Source organism: Thermobia domestica, chromosome 2 (assembly GCF_964235325.1).
Source record: "Thermobia domestica chromosome 2, izTheDome1.hap1.1, whole genome shotgun sequence".
Lineage (NCBI taxonomy): Eukaryota > Metazoa > Arthropoda > Insecta > Zygentoma > Lepismatidae > Thermobia > Thermobia domestica.
The window spans coordinates 12,401,930-12,428,644 of NC_137455.1; the positions used below are offsets into that span (position 1 = coordinate 12,401,930).

The window sequence follows — 26,715 nt, forward strand, 5'->3', positions numbered from 1 at the left end:
AAGCTCGAAACTAAATTTGAAAAGGAAATGTTTTACGGTAAAAAGAAAAAAAAAGATACCTTGCTTGGCTTGGCTCTGAAATTTCTAGAAACAAGATTGTGGCCTCCGTGTGCAGACTGATACAAATAATAATAATAATAATAATAATATATCAATGAGGGGGTGTACGTGGAGGCAAGGGGTTCCACAAGAAAACAGTGGCAGGCGAGAAGGAAGGGAAAGAAAAAGATTTCTTTCGACAACAATCCACCAAATGAAGTGAGTGTAAAGAATGAGGCAAAATAAAACAGGAAAAGGAGATTAAAAAACAAAAGAAAATCGAAACAGTTAATAAAATTAAAACAAAAAGCAATCGAAAATGAAATGCGAATGGAACACAAGAAGAAACGAGAGTGTATTTTCGTTTTTTTCTTTTCTGTAGGAAAAAAAATACGTAAAAACTTTTCCGAAAAGAATGAATACGAAAGCTTTTTGAAAGTCATTCTTAACTGACTAATTTGTTGCTTTTTCCTAGCTTTTTACCAGAGACCAGTGCAAGAAAGTTTTTTTTTTCGTTTTTCTTTTTTTTTTAAATAATACTCCGCTTGCTTGAGTGTATTGCTCCTGTTCAAGTTAAAATAACAAAACACTGACTGGGTCCTGAGAGTTTTGATAAGCTTTTTTTTTGGTCTAACTTTGATAGAAAAAGAAAAGAGAGCAGGTCAAATACAGGAATCCTTACTTTCCTCCCCCCTTGTTTTATTCAACTTTTTATTTTTTATATTCTATGCGGAAGGAATAAAAACAAAACAAAAAAAGTTTTCTTGCGTTACGCATAGCAAGCAAGCTTTCGTTGCAGATACCAGTATTGAAGCCGGGGTAGTGAAAGGAGTGCTTGTAGTAGTAGTAGTAGATATGGGGGGAGGGGCTACTTTCTTACTGGTCGGACATTCGCTTACTCAACAGCTGTTATTGAAAAATCCAGTATTCAAGGAACGTTTGTTTTTCTTCTGATTTTCCTCGTTTTTTTTCTACAAGGAAAAATAATAATCGAAAAAAAAGTAAGGTATGGAGATCTGAGCATACTCAATAAAGAACTTTTCATAGTCTGGAGTGGACAACCTTTTTGCAATCATATATATATATCGAGAGAATAAGAGAGAGTTTTCGCGATCAGAATTTAGTACCGTATGGTTTTGCGGCTAGTATGTATGAGAAACCAATATATGTATACACGTATGTTTTAAATATTCTGAAGCAGCATTAGTACTTAAATTTTGATGTTACGCATGTACAATTATGCGAGGGGCAGTCAGAAAGTTCATGGAGCGTTGTAGTTTTGGCATTTGTGATGCAGTCATAATAAATCTTGTATAGTGCAGTCCTCAGGTTCCCTAATTATGAATATGACAAGTGTGAACAGGTCAGAATAGTCAGCTGACGAGTAGCGTAACTAAATAGGAGTATATGGTGATCAATTGGTGCATTGTCGCAGTTTGAGCAACGCGCCAACATCAAGTTTCATACAAATTTAGAAAATCTGCTTCAGATACCTACTTTAATAGCCTTAAAGTCAGTTTACGGCGACAATGCTTTAAGAAAAAAACAGCATCAGTACTCTTTTCGTCATCGCAGAAGACATCAAAACCATGCGACGGCTGAACTTAGGGAGATGCCAAAAGAAGCCTTTCGTCGGTGTTTCCAGCAATCGCAGGAGCAAGTGTGTTTGTTGCGAAGGTGCCTACTTTGAAGGCGATTAAATGTGTACTTTTTATTGTGGAAATAGAGAGCACAACAAAATTCCTGTGGAAATAGAGAGCTACAACAAAATTCCTGTGGAAATGGAGAGCTACAACAACATTCCTGTGGAAATAGAGAGCTACAACAAAATTCCTGTGGAAATTGAGAGCTACAACAAAATTCCTGTGGAAATAGAGAGCTACAACAAAACTTCCTGTGGAAATAGAGAGCTACAACAAAATTCCTGTGCAAATAGAGAGCTACAACAAAATCCCTATGGAAATAGAGAGCTACAACAAAATTCCTGTGGAAATAGAGAGCTACAACAAAATTCCTGTGGAAATAGAGAGCTACAACAAAATTCCGGGAACTTTTTGACTGGCCCTCGTATTTAAAATAACCTGAATACCTAGGCACTGTAGTGAAAGGTTGACGTTGTACTCAAAGGGAATTGTGTTACCAACTAAAGGAATGAGCATGACTAAAGGGTAACTTACCTTTCTAAAGCTTTCCTATAAAAGGGAAAGTATTCTCTACAAAAGGGACTTGTAATATAGTGGGTAGCTATCTTAATTTCTCAATACAAAATGGTAGATTCAAGGTGGAAACGTGCCCCGGACTTGTAATATAGTGGGTAGCTATCTTAATTTCTCAATACAAAATGGTAGATTCAAGGTGGAAACGTGCCACAATGTTTTCGGAAATTCTGCTTTAAAGGGGAAGAAGGACTCAAAGTCCGATGTTTTTTTACCAGTAATATCAAAAAAACTATCAAGGTTGTCTGTCTGATAAACATGGGGAAACGAGTGATGCATTTGAAATATACTTTTGAATTGAGTTTGGCTCAGGCTGGATTTTTTGACATATTACTTTTAGTAAAATGCGTACCCTAAGGGGAAGTGGGTACTCCAAAATTAATGCAAAAACTAAAATTTGACAAGAGCCTTTCAAGGTATGACGATTATTATTTAAAAATAAACGAATACTCATTCTAGCTTTTCTGGAAATTCTGCGTTTAAGAAGGAGAAACTTTTTCTACACATTCAAAGCGACGTTGTCTGTATTATCACGGGAAAATGGCCACATTACTTGAAATTAATTTTTACTAACATAATTATTAGTCGTCATTTTATAATGTCATTTTTATTAAACTGAATGTTCTTAGCGAGGGGGGATGTTCAAAATGTATGTTAAAAATAGAATATCTTACTAGCCCCGTAAGTCTGAAAGATGAAACTCGAAATATAGATTGGCTATTAAAAATAATAAACAAACAAGGGAAAGCTGGAAGTTTGCTCTTTCAGTAATTTCTATTTCGTACAAGAATTAAGGGTGTTCCTCACTCAAGGTCCGTCGACCCTACTGTTCCTTCCTCTTTTAAGGTCGCGTCATAACTACCCTTCTTTGAAAACCGAAGATGCAGTAAAATTGTGACGTCACGGCGGGAGCAGAAACAGCTTTTCGCCCAAGGTCCTTGTCATTCACCCTTGCTTGTTTCTTTGATTTTTGTAGAAAAGTGAGTGATTCTTGCTTTCCTGTATTAAGAAAGCATTAATTACTGTAGTGCTCGTGTTAGCCTATAAGCATGTCGAATTCTACACTAAGTACTTGTCGCAATTATAGAAGAAATACTACGAGTTCCAAAGTTATTTATCATGTATTTCCCTCGGATTTTTTGCGGAAAGTTTGGCAAAAGAAATGTTGTCGGAAAGACATCTTTAAAGTTGAAAACGCCAGCGTCTATTCCGATCATTTTATTCCCGAAGCTTATGGACATAATTTAAAATTTGAGCTTCTAAATTACGGAACCGTGTTGATGTAAATAATGAAAGAATTAAATGTACGTAAGTTAGGTGTTTAAAGAAAAAACAAATCAGAGCCAGATGAAATAACTATTGTGACTGAAACAAAAAGAACTCTTTGTTTATGTTATTTTCCGTTTGTTCTGTGGAGTGAGGGGCATAAACCAAAAGAAGAGCTCTCCTTTTTGCGTAAAGAGAACGAAAAACTGAAGTCTAACAGCATGTACAAAGCCAAATAATATGTTTACAAACGAACTTAAAAGAATTGGAAAGCAAATATAATAAAGAATTAATTTCAAAGGCTAGTTCTAAAATATAATATTGTGATCGTTTCAATAAAGTGGTTAATAACCGGGTGATGATATATTACGAAAAAGTTTTACACTAGACCAAGTAAATATGCTAATAAATGCAAGAAAAAACTAAGGTGGACTGATTAAGATATCATTCGTGCATTAACTCAACACGCCTCATTGATAAATTATACAATCATCTGCGGTTACAAGTTCGAATCCCCGTACCCAATGTGTCAACATTTCGATGTTGTATGCAAAAATTACTGTTTTTTCCTGGTGTTCTTACCCCAGTTTTGAAAATTCTGACTTAGCAAGGGCGCTACTTAAAGAGTGTGGAAAAATTTTCAGTGCTTATATTTGATGAATTGAATGTTAATAGGCGCGTATGCTATGACCAAGAGGTTTATTTATTTTTAGGACCACACAGAAATGTCCAGGTGGCAATGATTCGAGGGTTAATAGATGTGTGGAAACAGCCAAAGTATTATGATTTCGATAAGGCTGAGTAAAAACTTACTCTTCGAAATCATATCGAAAGTTGAAGTTTCAGGATTCAAGATAGTTGCTATTCTTTCGAAGTTCAATGGTGGCAATATGAGGCTACGTGGTGGTCTCGTTTCATCTTCTTTCAGGTGGATGGAAGCAATAAAATAGTATGAAGTTATATTTCGAACATTTCACAAAAAACTGGGAATCGAAGAAAAGAAAAAGAATGTGATTGGCCGACCGTTTTATGTCCTAAGAAAGACAATTCGCTCTTGAAACTATTCGACAAGGCTAAGACATACTTCAGAATTCGGTTTTTGAATAGAAAAACACAGGAACTCCGCAGGAGAAATGTTCTTTAAGATAGTGGATGCAAAGCTATTTTTCAAGTGCTACTCAATGCTATAGTGAGTACATATTGTATCTGTATGTAGTCTATTTTTATTGCATTTAAAAATATGTTTTCCTTTGCAAATCGCTACGGCGGAACATAGGCTTAGCACACGATATTTGTCCCTGCTTCACCGCGATGACGTCACACTACAGCTGGAGAAAGTGGCAACGCAGAAACAGGGAGTTATGAAGGGACCTGTAAGAGCGCGGAACAGTAGGGTCGACGGACCTTGTTCCTCACTAGTCTATTGATTAGAGCGTGTGTCTCTGGTGCATGGAATCCCGGGTTCGATTTTCGGTGGGAAAATTTGAATGCATTACAGTGGTTCGGATTCTGCCTTAAACTGTAAGATCACGTGTCGTATAGTTTCAGTGCTGAAAGGGGCGCTAAATTTCAATCCATCAATTGGGGTGGGCACGGTGGCTCAGTGGTAGAGCGATTATCTCTGGTGTATGGGGGCCCTGGTTCGATCCCCGCTCAAGTATGTTTGTGTTGGACAACATCGTGTCCGTATATTTTCTCTTGATACTCCCGTTTCCTCCCACTTTCTCATTCCACCAATTCTTCCATCATCATTCACTTGCCTTAATCATCGTCTCCCTTAGTCTAAAGGACATAATTATGGGAAAACAAAATCGTCATAATCGTTAAACTGAAAAGAGCAGGTGGAGGTATCATAGAACAAACTGATAAGTATTAATTTGAGATAAAAACTTAAGCAAAATATAGCCTTGCACTTATTTTAAAGATTTTGATAACATCAGTGAAGAATCAATTACTTCTGAAATTAGGAAAGAGTAGGGTCTATGTAAAAAATGTGCTAGTACTTGTATACTGCTAACGTGATCTCACAAATGTAAATTTGTTTTTCAGTCTCCTCAACAATACATCAGGCATCATGAGCATCTAGTTTTGGACCCCGCCTTCTCGCCGAGTGAACCTTCCGAAATCTTCCACGCAGAGGTCACTGAAAATGGAAAGAGACGAGCTTCAGAAAGGTAAGCACTTCAACAAGTATATGGGTCATTCCATGTCGAATCAACTAGAGCACTGTGCTTCAATGTCTCAGATTCTCTTCAAAATTTTATCATACATAAATACCAATGAAGTTATGCTAAATTAATTTTTTCCCGATTTTTTGAATGAGAAATGGGCCGGGGAGAAATTTTTTAAAAAATCTGAAGTTTGCTTCAATTTCACTTTTAGGCACTTAGCATCATGCAACTAAATTACCATAGCTTCCTTATTTTTGAAGTTATTGGGCTCATGTAGGTGTCAAATGAAAGCCTAATTTTTGCCCTTTCAGTAAATCTTAAGTAACCTTGCAAAAGAGTACACTGTCAAACAATAATGGGCATACAAAGCAAATTTTAGGGTTTTTACAAATTGTGCCATTGCTCAAAAGTTACTACTATGAAACTTTTGAAACATTTTTTGTACATTCATCTTAACACGTACATGATATGGTTAAAAAATAAAGAAGGTGTGTTTTTTTTGTATTTTTGTAATTATTATTTATGTACGGAAATATACAGTTTTACGTTTTGTTACAAATTGTGTCATTGCTCGTAAGTTACAACTATGAAACTTTTGAAACTTTTTAAATAGAATCATGTTCGCACATACATGATATGGTTAGAAAAAAAAGGGTGTTATTTTGTAGTTTTGTAATTAGTATTTTCGTACGTCAGAGTACAATTCATAAATCACCTTGGGTCTTCTACATTCTACTGGCCAGAAAATGAAGACTTTTGTTGGATACCTTTTGAAAATATCATCTGGGAAGTTCCTGTTCCATTTCTTACAAGCCAATCAGCCCGGACTTACGCAACTGAAAGCAAAATTAAAAGATTACATCATATCATCAATGAAAAGAATGAGCTGTGAAATATAGGACACAACATTTTGTATGTAAATCTATGTAATTCTAAGAAGTATTACTGGTATGTATATTTATTGTTTTCATCTATGTACGTACATTAATCTATAATTTCTTATTTCTGTTGATAGGGTTTGTAATAATCACTCAACATCTTACATTGCTAGGCCTATATTTTTCATTCACAAAACCGCAAGATTATTACAAAAAAGATATACATTTTTGTTATTTAATCATACCTAAAATAGTAATTGCAAACTAATCCTATAAAAAGTTACAAAAGTTTGATAGTTGTAAGCGATGGTACAATTGGGAAAAAGTTGAAAGTCATAGTTAAAGTACAAAAATATAATATTATAGTAATACCAAAACTACACATTACACCATTTCTTTTTATTTTTTAACCATATCATGTATGTGATAAAATGATTGTATAAAAAGAAGTTTCAAGAGTGTCATAGTTGTAACTTATAAGCAATGACACAATTTGTAACAAAAAAATATATATTTCCGTACACGTAAAATAAAAAAATACCAAAATACCAAAATGACCCTTGTTATTTTTTAACCATATTATTTATGTTCTAAGATAATTCTATTTAAAAAGTTCCAAAAGTTTCATAGTTGTAACTTGCGAGCAATTATATAATTTGTAACAAAACTTAAAACTGTATATTTCCATAAATGTAAACCACCAATAAAATAATAATTACAAAAATGCCTAAAATATCTTTTTTGTTTTTTAACCATGTCATGTATGTGCTAAGATAATTCTATTTAAAAAGTTTCAAAAGTTTCATACTCGTAACTTACGAGCAATGACACAATTTGTAACAAAACTTAAAACTGTATATTTTCATACACGTAAGATACTTAAAAATAATAACTACAAAAATACCAAAAGCACACATTTTGTATTTTAACCATATCATGTATGTGCTGAGTTGATTCTATTTAAAAAGTTTCAAAAGTTTCATAGTTGTAACTTACGAGCAATGACACAATTTGTAACGAAACTTAAAACTGTATATTTCCGTACATAAAAAATAATAATTACAAAAATTCAAAAAAACACCATCTTTATTTTTTAACCATACCATCTACGTGTTAAGATGAATGTACAAAAAATGTTTCAAAAGTTTCATAGTAGTAAATTTTTAGCAACGGCACAATTTGTGAAAAACCCTAAAATTTGCTTTGTATGCCCATTAATGTTTGATAGTTTAAGGTCTGAAAGAGCCAAAATTAAGCTTTCATTTGACATCTGAATGAGTCCAATAACTTCAAAAATAAGTAAGTTATGGTAATTTTAGTTTCATAATGGTGAGTGACGGAAAGCGAAATTGAAGCAAACTTCACATTTTTCAAAAAATTCTCCCCGGCCCATTTCTCATTTAAAAAATCGGAAAAAAATAATTTAGCATAATTTCATTGGTATTAATGTGTGAAAATTTTTTGAAGAGAATCTGAGACATTGAAGCATGGTCATGTTTTAAAATTATGTTATTTGATATGGAATGACCCATATTCGTTATGTATTTTGTGAGAAATTGTTAGAGAACTATTTTGTATGAATTTTGACGATAAAAAGCAAAATAGCTTATTGATACTGCTCAGTATTGCCATATTTCTTTCGTCAACACTTACTAAAATAACAAATGAATGAAGAACTAAATAAACTTAAATATTTGATAACAGAAATGCTTCAGACCAACCAAAACCGTTGCAATTTATTATTATTACAAAAGAACAATATAACATAAACCGCGATGAAATATTTGTGAACTTGGAAAATATTACATAAATAGTTATTTATCACATTTCAGTAGAGTTCAGTGGCGGATCCACGGGTAAAGCAGAGGAAGCAATAGTCCTCCCAGATATTTACTCTTTTTTTTAACTTGCAACATAGACGTGTTAGGGGAACAGAAATATGATCTTTCCACGCTAATGAATCTGTGTGATACATGCCTTGCAGAGTATATCGTAAATGTCCTTTGAAGTGTAAGTATTTCAGTTCCTAATGTAACTGTGTTCAGCGTTCCTTTCTATGCAACCAGCACAGTAGCAAAGAAATGTTGGTTGCCTATAACGAAACTGCTATTATCTCGGTTGACTTTGTTAATAAAGTCAATCTGTTATCATCTTCATGGGTAACGGAGGCTAACCATATTACGTTTAAAATCTATAACACTCTCTAGCTTCTATGCAACCTACACAGCAGCAAAGAAATGTTGGTGGCCTATAATAAAAGGATATGAAGGTTTTCTTATTTCTATTATCTCGGTCGAGTCCAGCATCCCTTTTAGCAGTAAGGCCATATGAGATGTGGAATCCGCACTGCTTGAGCTTCTGCCGGGAATCGAACCCCGGAGTCCTATCACAAACGACATCATTTTCATTGTTATTAATCTAGAGGAAGATAAGATTTAATATGAGATAAGCTATCTTATCTTCTTTTAGATTAAGAACACTGAAAGTGATATTTGTGAGTACATGGCGGGAAAAAGGCCGAACCGCTCCAAATGAATTTTTGAACATAGTACTCGGGCCGTAACCAAGACTAGGGAAGGCCAGTTCTCCAGACTACAAAACGTCATTATGTGCTACATTGCCTTTATTTTTTTAAAAAATACAATTTAGATACTTATAAGAGATATTTTACATTCATTTTGATCTCTTTCATGAAATACAAGAACAAGAAGGTAGAAAAGAACTAGAAAGGAGTGATAGATAAGGAGAATGCACGTTTTACGTGCACGTATTCTGTAATAGATGTTGCTATCCGCTATAGCTTGCAACTCTTACGCTAATAAATGTCGCTACGTGCGGAGTTGTTGTCCTTGAATAATTGAATAAAAATATGGAATGGAATTTGGAGTGGTAGATGAGCAAAGTAAAAAAAAAAAAGTAATAAATTTATTAAGTTGTAAATAATTGGAACTTTTAATCAAGCATGTTTTTAACGTCTATAATGTAGCTCAGGTCGAAGGCTTGGACGCAACTAGCATAATGTAGATTCATTTTCAGAAAGCAAGAAACAATTGAGTAGACTCGAAGAAAGAATCAGTAAAATCACATCATAATAGTTCGTGTTCATTTCAAAGAAAATAACAAGAATAATTCTCCACATTAGAAATGGTATGAATCTGGGGTCGTGGGTCAAGATTCGTGATTGAGTCGTAGGTCAACATGACATCACCCATTGCGACCTATTCTGACTCATCGAGGGGCTCAGTGGTAGAGCGTTCAGCTCTAGTTCATGGGGTCCAAGATTTGATCCCAACTCGCGCCAAGTGAACTTTGTGGTGGACAAACACCGTGTGAGTGGCTTTCCTCGGGGTTCTCCCGTTTTTTTTCACTTTCTTCATTCCACCATTCCATTCATTTCTCTTAATCATCGTCTCCTTTAGCCTAGCCGGCATAAAACTTTTTTTTTTTTTTTTTTTTTTTACCTATTAATTTCCTCTACCCAGTGTATTGTAGACAGCATCTTCTGAACACTGGTGAATTTGTCTACGTTTTACTTTCAACGCCTCCGTTTTTCTTCCTGTTTCGTTTGTTTCTATTTACTTACCTCAGATGAGTATAAGTGAAAAAAAGGAACTTCAGGCACTTTTCGATATTGATATTTGTAATTGTAATAATAGCAATATTAGTTACTACTTGATTTCCGAGACACAGTTGAATTTTATACGGTTTTTCTTCTTTCTTTACGTTGGCCTGCTTTATCTTGACTTAAAATTTTCAAATTTCATCCTATTTTCCACTGAAATGTATCTGCAATTCAACAAGGGAATAATTATATACAGGCACATAGCCAGGATTTCGTGATAGGGGGGGGGGTTCCGTGACGAAATACTGTGCTTATCACACCAGGAGCTCGATCATTCTAAACTATTTTATTGGCAACACATATTCGTTCGTTTAGCCATGACTTCGTAATGGGGGTGTGTGACATGAAATACTATGATTACACACCAGGGGATCCATCAATCTAAACTCTTTTACTGACAACATACCCATATTGGTCTTTTAGGACAATAAAATGAGGACATGTTAGTAAGTATTTTAATAAGAAAAACTATGAAGAAATCTTGAGTAAAAGAATATCAAAAAGTATTGAAAAAGATATAGTCTTCCGAGCAGTGTTTCTTTCAGAAACAATGTTCCGGGGGGGCGCACTTAGTATTCCGGGGGCACTGCTGATACTATTCTATTTTTTTTATTATAATATAGACGTATTATTTTGGTTTCCTCCGCGGGGACACTCTCAGAGCTCCGGAGGGGGCAATGCCCCCCAAAAAACAGGTCTGGAAAAAACACAGCTTCCGAGGTCAGTCGAACCCGGTTCTGCTTGTGTTCTTTCTTCTCTTTTTTCTTTTCTTCGTTTAATGCCGTCAAGAGTAGCAACGAGATCTTTTTCGGAAGTAAAGACATCCTATCAAATAGATTAATGTTGCCGCGAAATTCAAAATGACTCATATTATTGGTGACACCGGTCATTTCTTAAGTTCTGCCTGAGAGTCTATCTTATCGAACCGGTTTATCGATCGTCATTTGTAGTTCATAGGATTAGCATGGAGCTAAATGGAATTCGGAATGCTATCAATTTTCAACTTGACCCCCCCCCCTCCCCGTTTCCTCCTCACAAAGCTCCTCATAAGAAAGAGTAACCAAACGCTTGCTGTAGCTTTATACTTTTGACTCTGATTCATCTTTTTCTCGTTTCTTTTTGTTTCATCCTTCCTTAATATTTTTCATTTCTGGATCCGAAGGGGGATTCCGGACCCACCCCTTGGCTACGTGCCTGTTATATATAGTGCTTGAGTAATTGATCGTAGAAATTCAAACTCCGATTAGTGATAATTTCACAGCCTTGTTTTATTACAAGTGTAAACTCTTCAGTCATTGGGGAAGAGGGCATGGATCATGTGTCAGAGTTGATGACAATTGGTTTTGGTGGGTGGTAGGTCAGAGTGGGTCATGGTGGGTGATGGATCATGGGTCAAGTTTTCATTGACTCATGCCATCTCTCTCCACATAGATCAAAGGGCTTAAAAAAAATTAAGATATCGAGGCACTCAGCACCTTTAAAAGAAGGATTTTTTTGGGGGGGAGAGGACATATGACTAATTTATGGAGTGCTTAATTGACTAAGAAGGGATGGGTACACTGTGACTTCCATTTACTGTATAAAATCAATTCTATCTTCGTTGTGTTCTGTGTGTTATCTTATTACTTCAATTCTTCAAACCGAAGAAAAAAAGATACTGCGCCAATTATATTTGATGGATCACAGAATTCTTTTTAATCTTTTTAACGAAGTATTCTAGTTTGTGTTTAAAAATTGAAAGAAAAATCAACATACAACAGAATTTAGAAAAAAAAATGAAAAAAAAACAGAGTCTAACATTTCTTTTGATCGAAGCAAATTAATATTAAAAAGGCTTGGAATTCGAAATTTAGGCTGTTTACAAGGGACTGTACGACAGCAGTTGTGGTTCCCAGGCCACTGGATCTGTTTGTCTTCCCCCCTCTTTTCTTCCCCTGCTGCGCTCGTTGAAGAGAGTTAGACAAGATCGAAAGCTTAAAATCCGCCCGCAGACAATGAGTTGCAGTATTTCAACACCACGCGGCGCTAGTAGCACACTAGTGGACTCTTCTCTTGATACGGAAACTCTACAGATGTTCATTTCCAATCGTGACTATAAAATATATGCTTTTCTACTGATGTCTGCCAGGGTTTATTATTTAACAAAAAGATGTCTGGTCTATATATATATAGAAGTCAGTTTACTGTTTGTTATATTCTATAAATGAATGGCCCCTTATTACACTAAAACTACTGAATAAATTTTGACTATTTTAAACGTAAAGTTAAATCTTAGTCCTGAGAAGGTTTCTAATATTCTAGCTCAGTGATATTATCATAAAAAGCGATGATGGACGATTAACCACGAAAGTTACGTTCTCATTGAATTTCCATTGATTTTTTCTAACAACGGAAAGCACACTAGATGACGCCATGTCCCGTTTAAATATAACACAATTGTACACCAAGGGTGATCTATAGGCTTTTAGGCTATAGGCATGTTTCTATCCGAGGCTTCCCTTCCCGCAGTTATTTCCTGACACCATGTGTGTATATATTATACTGCTTATTTTCGAGTAACAAGAACTAGAAATGTTCGAGGCCCTAGTTCCACTTATATTTAGTACCATAATCTGAAAACTTTAAAAAAAAAAAAATCGCTCCCGTAGTCTAAATTATTGTGACATTACTACGTCCGTTCTTTATTAATTTGGTTGGTTTGGTGTGTTTAGAGTTTAGTGTCCCTTTCTGGACCGATGTTATAAAAAAATGAAATGAAATCTTTGAGTTTTACGTCCCACGGTTATGCCGGTTAGGCTAAAGGAGACGGTGATGATGAGTAATGAATGAAATGATGGAATGAATAAAGTGGGAGGAAACGGGAGAACCCCGAGAAAACCCACGCACACGGTGTTTGTCCACCACAAAGTTCACTTGGCGGGAGCTGGGATCGAACCCGGGACCCCAAGCACCAGAGGTGAACGCTCTACCACTGAGCCACCGCGGCCCACGATATTATAAAACACATGAGCCTTCAGTGGAATGCAAATCTTAGTGATGTGTTGAAATTTCAAAGCTCTTCCATCGGGTATCGAACTCGAGATCCGTGATCCAAAGGTGCGCAAGCTAGCCATTAGACAGACGAACGGAAAGGGCTGTTGTATTTTTAGAATGTTACTTACGTATGTTTATTCACTGGAAAGTTGGTTCATGGGGTTCAATCCATCGTTTCTGTTGAATGGATCTTGAAGTAAAGTTGATTTTTTATTACTTCCAGAAAATTATTTAAATAGCTACTGTTGCCAGAAAGTAGAAGTAACTACCCGCCACGAATTTCGAATCCCAGTTACTAGAGGGAATTCTGTATTTTGTATCCATGCAAACGTCTCATACAAACTTAGTGCTGCAAAGGAAAGCTAAATGTCAACCATGATCTGTATCAAATTGTTGATTGTGCTCTCCAAAGCACTGGCGCAAATCCTTGGTGGGACGAGAGGAACATGTCCCCTCCAATCTTGGAACTGGGGGGGGCTGTCCCTCCAATAATCCGCTTTGAAATATGTTTTTTGGGGGAGAAATGTGATGATTTGTGTTCGATTGCCACAAAGGAAAGTGAGGTGAAGTTGATGTCCCCCAGAATAAGCCTCAAATCTGCCCGCCTCCCAATGTTGAAGACCGTTATGCTTCCCTGATCCACCACAGCATTGCTTTTCAACTTTATAAATATTTTTAACATCGCTAAAAAAAAAAGTCTTACCCGTCCCCCCGAATGTTGAAGACAGATTTACCCCGCTGCTCCAAAGTATATACCCCCCTATTTTCTACTGTTGTGGCAGTGTTATTACAAAGAGTTGAAACTTACTCATATGAAATTAGTGGCTAGCAATAATTATCTAAGTAGAGTTATTAGTAATGAAGAAATTGACGTTCTCTACAAGATCTTTGCGATCGTAGTATACATCATACAGCAGGAAATCGCAAGAAGCAAATATTTCTAATTGTCTTTGAAGCAAATATTCTTCCTTTGTGACGTTTACAAAAATCTTCTATCAGCTCTGCAGAAACGAAGGAAAGAAATGGGATGAGGGTGGCACCCCGCGGCATTCTACCGCACCCATTGGAAAAGGACTTAAGAGGGGGGAGGGAAATCCCTGCCTGTCAGCAGGACATGTGTTCGCGAAGATCAAATTGGAACACAGAACCTTCAATATATAGTAACTTACAAGGTTACTTAAAAGGAGTTCATTACTCTTGGTCTAGGTCATTAAGCGTGAAATTGAAACAACTGTCTAATTTCTATTGCTTTTCTGTATACATATGGAAAATTTTAAGTTGTTACGTACCATATTTCGTTAGATATTCATGAAGTAAACTTTACATGTTATGTTATGGGGACAGAGAAAGCAGTGGTAAAAGGTTTAAGATCCCCTTAAAATCCAACTCTCTAGCTTCTATGCAACCTGCACAGTAGCAAAGAAATGTTGGTTGCCTATAATAAAAATGTATGTTGTTTTTCTTACTGAAAAATGCCCCTCCAACTATCCTATTAAAACGTTTTGATTCTCTTTATTGTCTTTGCCAGAATTTATTTATACGTGCATCGCTATAATGAATTCTTAGAGAAAGCATACACAATCAGATGTTCTCAGCAGTGCTTCGATATATGTTGGTATCCTCTATCGCGTACCTCATTAGATTCTCTGGTTTCTTTGTTGGCCAGTGAGCTTACAGGGGATAAGTCGTGCACACACTGTGAAAATTCAGTTTGTCGTGTAATGCAATGCTGTACATTGTTCTAAGTGAACAATCTAACTGTAAAGCCACTTTGTCGATAGTCAGACGTTGACGGGCCCGTATCATGTCTTAAACATTCTTCAGGTTAGCGTCACTGTAAAATTCTGTCAAACGAACCTGGACGATGCCGGTTCGACCACGATTGAAATGTTCCACAAAGTTGTAAACAGTTTTTTGGGAGAAACGTACAGGTACTATTTCCTTGTGCACTTCCTAAGCAGATTTGCCTTGGGCTCCAAGAAATTGAATTACGGTCTGTTACTCGATCCTTATAGAATAAGCTAACAAACCTACCATTGTATCTATTTAACAGTAGAATGACCCTCAGCCACACGAAACATTGATCACCAATGCCATCTATGATAAATGGTGTTGCTGCCGTATACGCATTCACTTACGGAAAGTTGAGTTGATTTTAAGTTTAACGTCCCGTTCAACAGCGAGGCTATATCAGACGTGGACCTACTGATTAACGTGGAATCCGAACCGCATGAGCTCCCGCCGGGAATCGAACCCGGGTCTCCACGTTAACCGCTTGGCCGCGAAGGAGCTCCACTTACGGAAAGGATCAGAAAGATAAGTGATATTCATATGTAAATTCAAAGATATTTTATTTTGCGATTTATATACTAAAATATCCCCGTATTTCATATGTGTGCTAGGCAAGTCAAAGCCTACTTCATGTTAAGTTTGGTAAAGATCAGATGAGTCCATACATAGTATATCAACGTGGTTTAAAAATTAAATGAAAGATAAAAACAGTTATAATTATGTTGTTCATATATATCATATGAACAATATCAGGGATATATAAATGAGGGTTCCCTATAAGGAGATAAGTCCCCAAGCAACAGTATTCTAATGCTAACATATGGGGGGGTGGGAATCCCGGGTTCGATTCCCGGTGGAGTTCATGTGGTTCGGATTGCACGTTAATCAGTAGGTCCCTTCTCATATAGCCCGCAAAATCAACATAATGCTAACATATGAGGTAGAACTGCCCCTACCAGATTAGGCAACACTTCGTAACTTAATTGTTGGTTGTCTACATCGCAGGGGTAATACTATTGCAATTCATATCTCACGGGGGAATGGCATTCAAATACTTTGTTATTTATTCATCGTTATTTATTCTACATCTTTGTTTTCAAATATTTTGTATAAACAATATTTTCCTCATGTTAAAAACGGGCATTTCATTTAGTATGCCATAAATACAGTAAATGTTTCAATAATAAAATTAATATATGATTTATGATTCAATGTCAAGATTAAAAGCAAGAAAGCTGCGTGACTCTACATGTTTCTTTCCATTTTTCATCCTACCATCCTGAAACTAAAAGCTTCTTAACGCTACAGATTACGAAGTGCTTGGCCAACCAGATTGCATTTCTGGTCGAGTGATACATGAAGAAGAGCGTATCTCTCTTATTTCAAGTTTTCGAGACTTAAGTTCTTACTTTCAAACAGGTCCCTCAGTTATCTTACAACCACAATTCTGGGTTAACTTGTGCACTCTTACCGGAAAGCATCAGTGTTTTATTGAAATTTCAGACTAGAATATTTATTATTGTTAAAATTTCACAATTACTATTTCTATTTTCTATATCTTCAGAAGCTTTTGTTGGATTAATAGTCAAAAGATACTAAGCTATGATTCCCTTTACACTACTAGCGAAATAGTGAATACATGAAATAGAATTAGTGATGAGCAAATGCAAGACTTAAGGCCAAGACCCGGGTGGTCTTGGTCTTGCTGCAAGAGTCTTGCAAGTCTTGCTTTTAAGAAATTTTATGCTTTTCATTGGTAAATTTTACTCTGGATAAATTCTACAACGCGCCAATAGTAACGGAAATAGAATGTATGTTTCTAAATGTAATATAGTTTACCTTCGTGTAAGTATGATGATAATGTACAACATAGGCTATAACCTTCATTTGTTTTCAATGGGTCCCCACGCTTCACTACTTATAAGATAAATTACAACGTTTCGTAATCTTTTTTATATTTTTTAACATATTCAAAACTCCACTGGATCCCAAATTGGCGAGACTACTCCCGAGACGCATAATGTGGGACGTAAAACTTAAAGATTTCATTTCATTTTTTTCTTAATATTTTAGAATAATTTGAGTGAAAACTAAAAACGACTCAACTGTCCATGTTTTTTTGTGTGTAAATTCAATTTATACAAATACTTTGACCTATATTAGAAATACATAAACGCAGCATCAAACTCCAGGTTATTTGAAATAACTGTACAAAATCACTCTCAGTTGTGAATATGGATTATTTATTGTTGTATAGTGTTACATCGCTCAATTCTCGTGTGCCGTATACCTGAGAAGGCTAAAAGTTATATTGATAAACAATTATTCAACGTATGTGCCCATGAAACCACTTGGTCACATACACTAAGTTTTTGTCAATGTCATGAAAATGTTATTTCGATATTAATTTTTTGAGCACGCATTAAAAATTTCTAACGGATGCTTGATCCTTGGTGCCAAGGCCATACTCATATAGGCGGCACCTATGGTGTATGGAATTACCGATGTTCAATACCACATTTCTCTTTAGTTTTGGAAGAAGAACACCACTAAATGCTTTGAAATGAAATGAAGTGTCTAGTTTAACGTCCCACAATTATGCACAGAGGCTATGGGAGAGGGTGATAATGAGAAATGAATGAAATGGTAGAATGAAGGAAGTAGGAGGAAACGGGAAAACCCACGCACACGGTGTTTATCCACTAGAAAGCTGCATGGCACAAGCTGGGATCGAACCAGAGACCCCATCATCAGAGGTGAACGCTCTACCACTGAGCCAGCATTTGTGCAAGAATCTTGGTCTTGGTCTTGCATCGGGATTCCTGGTCTTGGTCTTGTCTTGCATGCAAGACTCTTGCAAAAACTGCAAAATCAAGACACTTACGCTCATCACTAAATAGAATAGGAACGATACATACGTTTGCATAGCTTAAGTTTATCAGCGTTAGTAACGTTATCATATGACCTAGCTGTTTCTGTTTTCTGCTGCTTATCATCATCATAGGTATTCTGCCATTTTGGCAGGTCACTTTCCGCAACTGAGAATCTTCCATGCTCCGGGCTCTTCTACTAACCTCTTCGTCTTCACGTACGATTTTCCTGATTTGATATCGTCCATTAATTGTAGTCTCCTTCGCTCCTCCCTCTCTTTCCTGCCACCATACCCCTTAGCACGTCCCTCATGATACATTCTTCTCTACACCCACATTTCGAAGGCTTCCAGTCGTTTTTCATCATTTTTGCGTAATGTCCCTGTTTCTGACCCATACAGTACACCAGCGGTTCTCAACCTAATTCCTACCACAACCCTAATTTTATCTTCTTGCCAGCGTCCCTCTTATACTTTCTGGTTTGTAATAAGCTGTGTGAGAGTTTTAATATACCTATTAGGGAGATCTCACGATATCCATCTATTTCTATAATAGTAGAATAAATTTCTTATGTATAATGGATACAGTAACTTCCCTAAAAAGCGAACGAATTAAAACCGAATTTGGTCAGTTATTTCATATTAGAGATATAGAATCCGATCCGTCATACTGTTTCAAAATGGAGTCCGTTTGAAATTTTTTTAAAACTTCATAACTCCCTTAATTTTAGATCACGTGATAAAAAAATAAAAAGTGATTTCTAATTTTAGTTTTTAAAAAACCTGGACAGTTGTTTAAAAAAATATTGAGTATTTTACATGACTTGATAATATGCGTCACGAAGATTAAAACGAACTTGCCATACTAGTGAAATCACACCATGCTCAGGTATCTCATTAGCTTTCAATTTTAATTGTACTTCAATCTGCAGGTTTTGTTGCATTTCTATTTTTCTGGTATTTCAATATGCAGTTCTCATTAATTTCATATCGTATTTCTTTCACTTAAATTGATTTTAAACAACTCTGCACTTGTTGAAAATGTTTAGTAAACCTATTTTATTTGTTCTTAACACTATTTATAAAAAAATAAGAATCCTTATAACATATAAGTCTATCAGAACAAAATTCAAAAATACTGTTTAAAAATATTTTCCGTTTTAGATTCTAATTATATTTATCTCTTCCGCTTACCTTCGCGACCCTCATGAAAGCCTCTCGCGACCCCCAGGTTGAAAAACCCTGCTCTACACGAAGCATTTTATGAGTCTTTTTCTGACCTCCTTATTGAAAGTCCCATAAAATAGCCTTTTCTTCCTCCTAAAGGTTTCTTTCGCGATTCCTATTCTTCCTTTTATTTCACATTCACACTTCATATCATTACACTAGTTAACAAAGGTTTTGTTACATAAAAGGAAATATCTGTTCTTAAAGGAACTTTTTGCGCTGAATTCGAATGTGCACTCGGTTTTTCTCCATCACGTACGATTTTCCCGTAACAGAGGGATTTTCGGGAAAATCCCTCAAAAATTTCCTTTTTCGTTTATTTTACACCCCAAGATCTTGTCCCCTTGCATATACTAACATAGAAATTATACCTAAGTATACTTTGATTCATATTTAACAAACCCTCCAAGTTTCGTAATAATCGCTTTATTCTTTGTAGAGAAATAAATATGTTTGTATGTATACTGTGTGTACTGTTTATTGCACCTTATAGTAATGCTTTCAGATCTCTTAAGTTGAGGTAAAACGTTTTGCTCTATTACCACAAACACATATATAAAATATAATACAATATAATTTACAAGTGTGACAATTTACAATAAACAATAATACAAATGTACCAAAAGGTCATGAAAAGACAATGAAAACTATCACAATATATGAAACTTCCATTGGGTTACAAAAACGTACACTACTTCCTTCTTTTGTAAGAAATGTTGCATTCTCTAACAAGACCCCAACAATAGTCCCCCATCATTGAAGGATCCCATCGTCCCTGGTACCTTTTCTCCATTGCCATTATATCTTGGTGGAATCTTTCCCCCTGTTCGTCGCTGAGAGCACCTAGGTTAGCAGGAAAGAAGCTGAGGTGGGAGTGCAAAAAGTGGATTTTTAAAGACATCCTACAACCCAACTCTTTGTATTTCTGTATCATGTCCTGTACGATTTCTGTGTAACTCTCAGCTTTGTTATTGCCCAGAAAGTTGCGCACAACACACTTAAATGCTGTCCAGGCAGCTAGCTCAGCACTGTTTAACTTGCTGTCAAAGCTATCATCAAGCATTAATTTCCTAATTTGGGGACCAATAAACACTCCCGCTGAAATCTTAGCATCACTCAGGTTAGGGAACTTATCTCGCAAATACTTGAAACCTTCACCAGATGTGTCCATGGCTTTGACAAAGTTTTTCATAAGTCCTAACTTGATATGAAGTGGCGGTAGTAATATCTTATTAGGATCTACCAAAGGAGCGTATTTGACGTTGCATTCTCCAGGTACGTAATTCACTCTAGGTTCCCATTCCTTCACTTCATAATGTTTGTCATCAGCTCGGCTATCCCATAAACATAAAAAACATTGGTACTTCATGTAACCGCACTGCAGTCCTAATAAAATACCAACTACCTTGAGATCACAACATATTTGCCAACAATGGTCCTTGTAATTTATAAGATTTAGCAAAGTTGACATGGTGTCATAGGATTCCTTAATCTTCACTGAGTGCGCAAGTGGTATAGAAGGTTCTTTATTTCAATTATGTAAAAGGACAGCTTTAAGGCTGACCTTTGACGCGTCGATAAATAACCTCCATTCTTCTGGAACGTAAGGAATTCCTAGCTCCGCCATCAACCCATTTATATCCGTACATACGCACACATTATCTTGCATTGAGAAATAGCTTGAAAATTGAACATGCCTTTTCCTGTACACTGATATGTTCGTTTCTGCATCCAATAAGTTCCACTGCTGGAGCCTTGATCCCAGAAGTTCCGCCTCTTGTTTTGTCAGGTGCAAATCACGGACTAGGTCATTAAGTTCACATTGCCGGATGAAATGTGGCTCGCGAACACAGTCAGGGATGAACGTTGGATCCTTGGATGTACATGTTGATGTCGATGGTTCATCAAGGTCATGATCATCATCAGAGTCTTTTGGCCATATCTCTTCCCAGTTGGTAGGGGGCTCGGGAAGTGGAAGTTCTTTTGCATTCTGTTACATTTGATAACAAATATTGATAACCATTTCATGAACAAAACGAAAAAACTTGGAGAATTGTATATATATGTATTAAGATATACATATACTGTACGTTTAAAAAATATATACGTTGGAAGTACATTCTATTTTTATACACGTTTCTAATTTACAGAGAGCAATACAAGTGTGTTGTTGACTATTGTAAATATTCATTTTTATGTCTGTGTTTGTAGTAATAAAGCAAATCGTTTTTACCCCAACTCAGGAGATCTGAAAGCATTACTATCAGGTGCAATAAACAGTGCACACAGTATACATACAAATATATTTATTTCTCTAGAAAGAACAAAGCGATTTTTACGAAACTTTTAGGATTTATTAAATATAAATCAAGGTATACTTAGGTATAATTTCTATGTTACTATATGTAAGGGGACAGGAGCTAGGGGAATAAAATATCTGAAAAGGGAAATTTTTGAGGGAATTTCCCGAAAATCCCTCTGTTACGGGAAAACTGTACGTGATGGAGAGAAACCGAGTGCATATTCGAATTCAGCGCAAAAAGTTCCTTTAAGATCAGGTGATTTTTCTCATGTAACAAACAAAAAGTTTAAATTTGTTAACTAGTGTTATTAATAATAGTGCCTGGGTATCGAAAACTAGTCACCTGATATATTTTTTCCTTCCTACTTCTATATTTGATACCGACCTCTTCGTTCCAATCACCATGGCTTTTGTCTTTCTCACATTTATTCACGGCTGCTAGCAATGACTTATTCTTCTACAACGATAATTTATTGCTAGAATTTTGCTCTACTTGCATTGGATGTCATAATTTGAATATGGAACTTTAACATGAAGAAACATGAAAAATATTGTTGGAGTCTGGTGTATTAAAAAAAAAAAAAAAAAAACATTTAAACCAGTGATTCTAAACTGATGTGCCGCGACATTCTGGTGTGTCATGTAGTCCCTTAAGGTGTGTCGCGAAATTTTAGAATTTAAAAATCATGAAGAATTTACTAATAATTAGTTAAAATTGAGGCAGGCTGTACCAGACAACATCTCCAATGCTCAGTGCTATATAGAATCATGATAAAAATTAATTGCTTTCACTATTATAATAGATATTAATAATAATAATAATAATAATAATAATAATAATAATAATAATAATAATAATAATAATAATAATAGTAATAATATGAAACAAGTGTGTCGCGATGTGCTGAGTGTCCAGTAAAGTGTTCCGTCAATCCAAAAAGCTTGAGAACCATTGATTTAGACAAGCACATATTTCCTAAATAAAGTAAAATGTAAAAAAATATAACTCTATGAATACATAGCTTACAAAACTAGTAATCAAATGATTGATACACTGGGGTGTAAGGGCTTAAGTTAAGATTTGATGTAAAAGTGTCTTAAATCCACAATCCTTATGTATAAATAGTCTTAATAAAAAAAAAAAAAAAACGAATTTTAGAAATGATTAAAAATGCATCGAAAGATTGCGATCTTGGTCAATGATTAGTTTTTGGATCAGGGGCTACAAAATTTTTGAACGGCCCCTAAATTGAGTTTTTATATTTTCTGCGGAATAAGCACATCATACTGAGTTAAGTGATACTTTGGGTTTGGCTACACTGTCTGTAGTTCTCCAGATATAAGGCGTACAAGAAAATTTTTGATTGAAATATATTGGTTCGTTTAATTCAAAAATGCATACATTTTATGACATGCAAATTTTTTTATGCTATATAAATTTACTTTGCTGATTTACGAGCTTCAAATTATGCTTCAAGTTAAACATTCTGTCTGAAATAGTTTGTCTTTGATACGAACATACTCAAAACTATATATTGTATATATATATGCATATAAACCATTTTAATTATTAAAGCTAGAAGAAAAAATAAAATAAAAATCAGTTGCAGGTTGCACTTGTTCCTTTCCCAATCTGACGTGGAGTTCTGCAACACAAGAGTATTCGTACGTAACTAAAATAATAGAAGGATCCAGGTTATTTGGAACTGAAGCTTGTAGAAATGAGAACGTTGCAGGTGAAGGCGTTCCGTGAGAAACGTAAACACGAGAAACGCTCGAGCGAGGCGAACACCTTTTCTCTGGAGTTTATATAGACGGAGAGATATGTTATGTGCTCCATCGACCGCTAGGAGCGCTAGTGATCTGCGAGGAATGATATGTTTTAAAATCTCTTTTGTCATTTTACTATTAAAATATATAGAAGTTATGTATTATAATTGTTCATATATTATTCTCTGTAATCAATGTAACTTCTTGTTATCCAAATAGTCAGATTTATTTTTAAAAATTCAGAAACTCTATTTTCAAATGTAGTTGCAGTGGCGGTTCGTCAATGAGGTTCCAACTGCCCCCGTTTAGGCGGGATTAACCAGGAATTCTACGTCTTGTTCAGGCGAATTTTATTGATCAGCGGAGCAATTAAAATCCCGAAATTCAATATTCTGTCTCTTGAATAATGAATACAGGGTACATTGGTTACAACATTAAATACATAAGTTGCAACTTTTAAACTAATTGTGTCGCAATGTTTATCGCAATCACATGTATCAGTAAATTTACCGATTTAAAATACCGATTCAGCTGGGTTGACGACGATTCCTCATCCCAACAGCAGTGATTATAGATAAAACAATTGGCGTTCATGTTTTTTTCGTGTATGTTTATGGATATCTTTTCTTTTTTTGCATTAATAATATTAAAACACAACACATTCTTTAAAAATTTTACTTCATATTCTTAAAATATTTATAGTTTGTGATTTTTTTGTATCCCAGTAGGAGTAGGTACAACATTGAACATTCTGAGCACACTGAGTTTTCAATACGACAAAGCGCTGTTTCGTATTGAAGCGCTTCATTCCTATCCGTACAGAAAACAGCGATCATGCGATATTCAGCGCTTCTTGACTCCTAACCACAAAGAGAACAAATGAAAATCGTGTAACGTTCAGTGTTGCCAACTGACTATAACAGAAATGGCGGGTATTTCAAAAGTTGCATTCTTTATGTGACACGCTTTGTATGAGACATGGATTAACAGCTTAACGTAGGATCCGAACCACATGCATTTTTACTGGATAAGAGATAGCAAAAAAACTGTTTTTGATGTGGATTCAACGCCCAAAGAACAGGTTTCATCTCTGGTCTTATCCCTCTATTGCGACCGGAAGTTATAGATCTACTGCTTCCGGTTTACGCATTGAGTTTGATTAATTTGGAAGTCTACCTTGGTTTCAAAATGTGGAGCAAAACTCGCTTGTTATTTTTTTCTACGGTAACTGAAGAATAACCAACAACTTCAATGTTCATATAAGGGTCATCAAAAAGTACGGTGAAAGTAGTTGCACAGTGCCATCTATCGATGTTATATCTATTTCAACTAGTAAGTCCGGTAGCCTAAGCCTTTGGTGGAGTCAATGTCGAGTTTGAACGAGTTGTGACATGTTAGTTGGCTTCCAGAGGCAGAAGAGTGAAGACTTGTTAAGAATGTCAGTCGATCGCCAACATTAAGTTTTTATTCTATGCTGCAAAAAAGTGCCAAAGATGCTCACGAAATGTCAAGATCAGTGTATGGCGATGAAACGGTAGCATTGAAGATTCTTTACAAGTGGTATGGGCGATTCAAAAGCGACAAGGAGTGGGTTAAAAACGAGCAACGATCGAGACATCCTTCAGCCTCAGAAACATGAAAACGTGCAAAAAGTGGCACAAATGACTATGCAAGAGCTTTCCGAAGAACTAAACATCTCGTATCGATCCGTAAAAACAATTTTAACCGTTGATTAAATGAGCAAATGGCTTCCTTCTTCATCACGAAAACGCGTCGTGCCACACCTTGCTTTTGATCCGCGAGTTTTTGGCGAAAAAAATATTCCTGTCTGTCCACATTCGCTGTGCTCTCCAGATATAGCACCATGCAACTTCTGGCTCTTCCCAAAAATTAAAACCGTGCTTCAAGGAAAACGTTTTGACACAATTCCTGACATTGGGAGGGTCACAACAGAACAGCTGAAAGCCCTTCCAAAAGAAGCCTTAGAGAAATGCTTCCAGTTATGGATGAAACGTTGGAATAAGTGCATTGCTAGCCAACACTGATAAAAAATGTACTTACCTTTTCATTTTATAAGTTGATATACATTTCGATAGATTAAATTACATAATTTGTTATTTTTTTTACAAATTTACAGTAAATGTATAATAAAATACGATATTTTTATTGATACAAATGTAATTTTACACCATTTCATGTTAGTAATTTTACTTTACAGGTGTAAATTGATTTACATAGAGGCTTGGCAAACAGATTGCCAACGTGTTTTTGTAAATTTACCTATGAATTTTTTTACAGTGAAGGACAGTTACTTTGAAGGAGATTAAATCAAATTCCATGTAAACTTATCAGTTTGTTTCTAATAAAATTAGTTATCGTATTTTTTGAGCACACTTCGTATGTTGTGTTCTGCTGTTCGTTTACTTTCCATGCAGAGTGGGGCAGAGTCAGTGGACAGGTCTTAGTGAGAAAAAAAAGCATCGCGAGCCTTACGTTTGACACCTCAGACCTATCAGAAGAATAAACGGAAATGTGTCGGCAATAAAACAGAATTTAACAAGTTATTTTCCTTTTTGTCTATAATATAAATCAAACTATACACTAGCTATAATATCAAGATAATTATATTAATAATACTTAAAATAACGTCAATTTAGCTAATATTTTATGTAATTCTACTCCTAACTTGAGCTCTTTTCCGTTTTCAAAAAGTTTTCCTCAAATACTTTCTTTCTGTCGAGTAAAGAATTAGTTCGTTTATTTTTTTGCAAAGAAAGATGCCGGTACCACCAGTTTCTTGAGATCCCCACGTATTGCTCCTGATTATATATCAACTTCTGAAGAAAGATACGGGTTACATTGGAAATTCATTAAGATCTCTTTCTTCTCCTCCGTCTTCTTCTTCCCTTAATTTCCAATAATAGCACGATTATTTCTCACTGGAGACATCGAGAGAATATAGCAAATGGTGGTCTTTCTTCTGTATCTGCTACATCTGTTCAAGGATATATTTCTCCGCTGTTTTATTTCGTTCTGCTAGCTGTGTAGAGAAATATGAACAAGATTTCTTTGATTATATGTTTGCCTAGACAGTACGCAAAATTGATGAAGCTTTCGAAATGTGGGTATGGAGAAGAACGGAAAGAATTCGCTGGGAAACGAATGAGAGGGTGTTAGAAATGGTGAGGGAGAAAAGAAAATTTTTAGATGTTATTAAGAAGAGGAAGATAAACTGGTTGGGACATTGGATAAGAAGGCACTGTATCACGAGGGACGTCCTAGAGGGTATGATGGCAGGAAAGAGAGGGAGGGGACGAAGGAGACTACAATTAATGGACGATATCAAAACAGAAAAATCATAGGTGAAGACGAAGAGGTTAGCGGAATACCGTGCAGCATGGAAGCTTCTCAGTTGCAGCAAGTGACTTGCCAATAATGGCAGAATACCTATGATAATAATGATGAGGATAAGAGAAACCAACACCCCATTCGATTAATTACTTGTAGAGAGGTAGGCAAAATTATTCCATG

General features: G+C 35.7%; 1 protein-coding gene across 3 annotated transcripts in view; it reads left to right on the plus strand.

Moving 5' to 3' along the window:
* The window catches only part of nvy (CBFA2/RUNX1 partner transcriptional co-repressor nervy), a 509,466-nt gene that overhangs the window by 443,666 nt on the left and 39,085 nt on the right, over positions 1-26,715 (plus strand). For all 3 annotated transcript variants that reach the window (XM_081738534.1, XM_081738536.1, XM_081738532.1), the window contains one exon: positions 5,571-5,695. In XM_081738534.1, the coding sequence (XP_081594660.1) occupies positions 5,571-5,695 (125 nt within the window). The remainder of the gene's footprint in view (positions 1-5,570; positions 5,696-26,715) is intronic.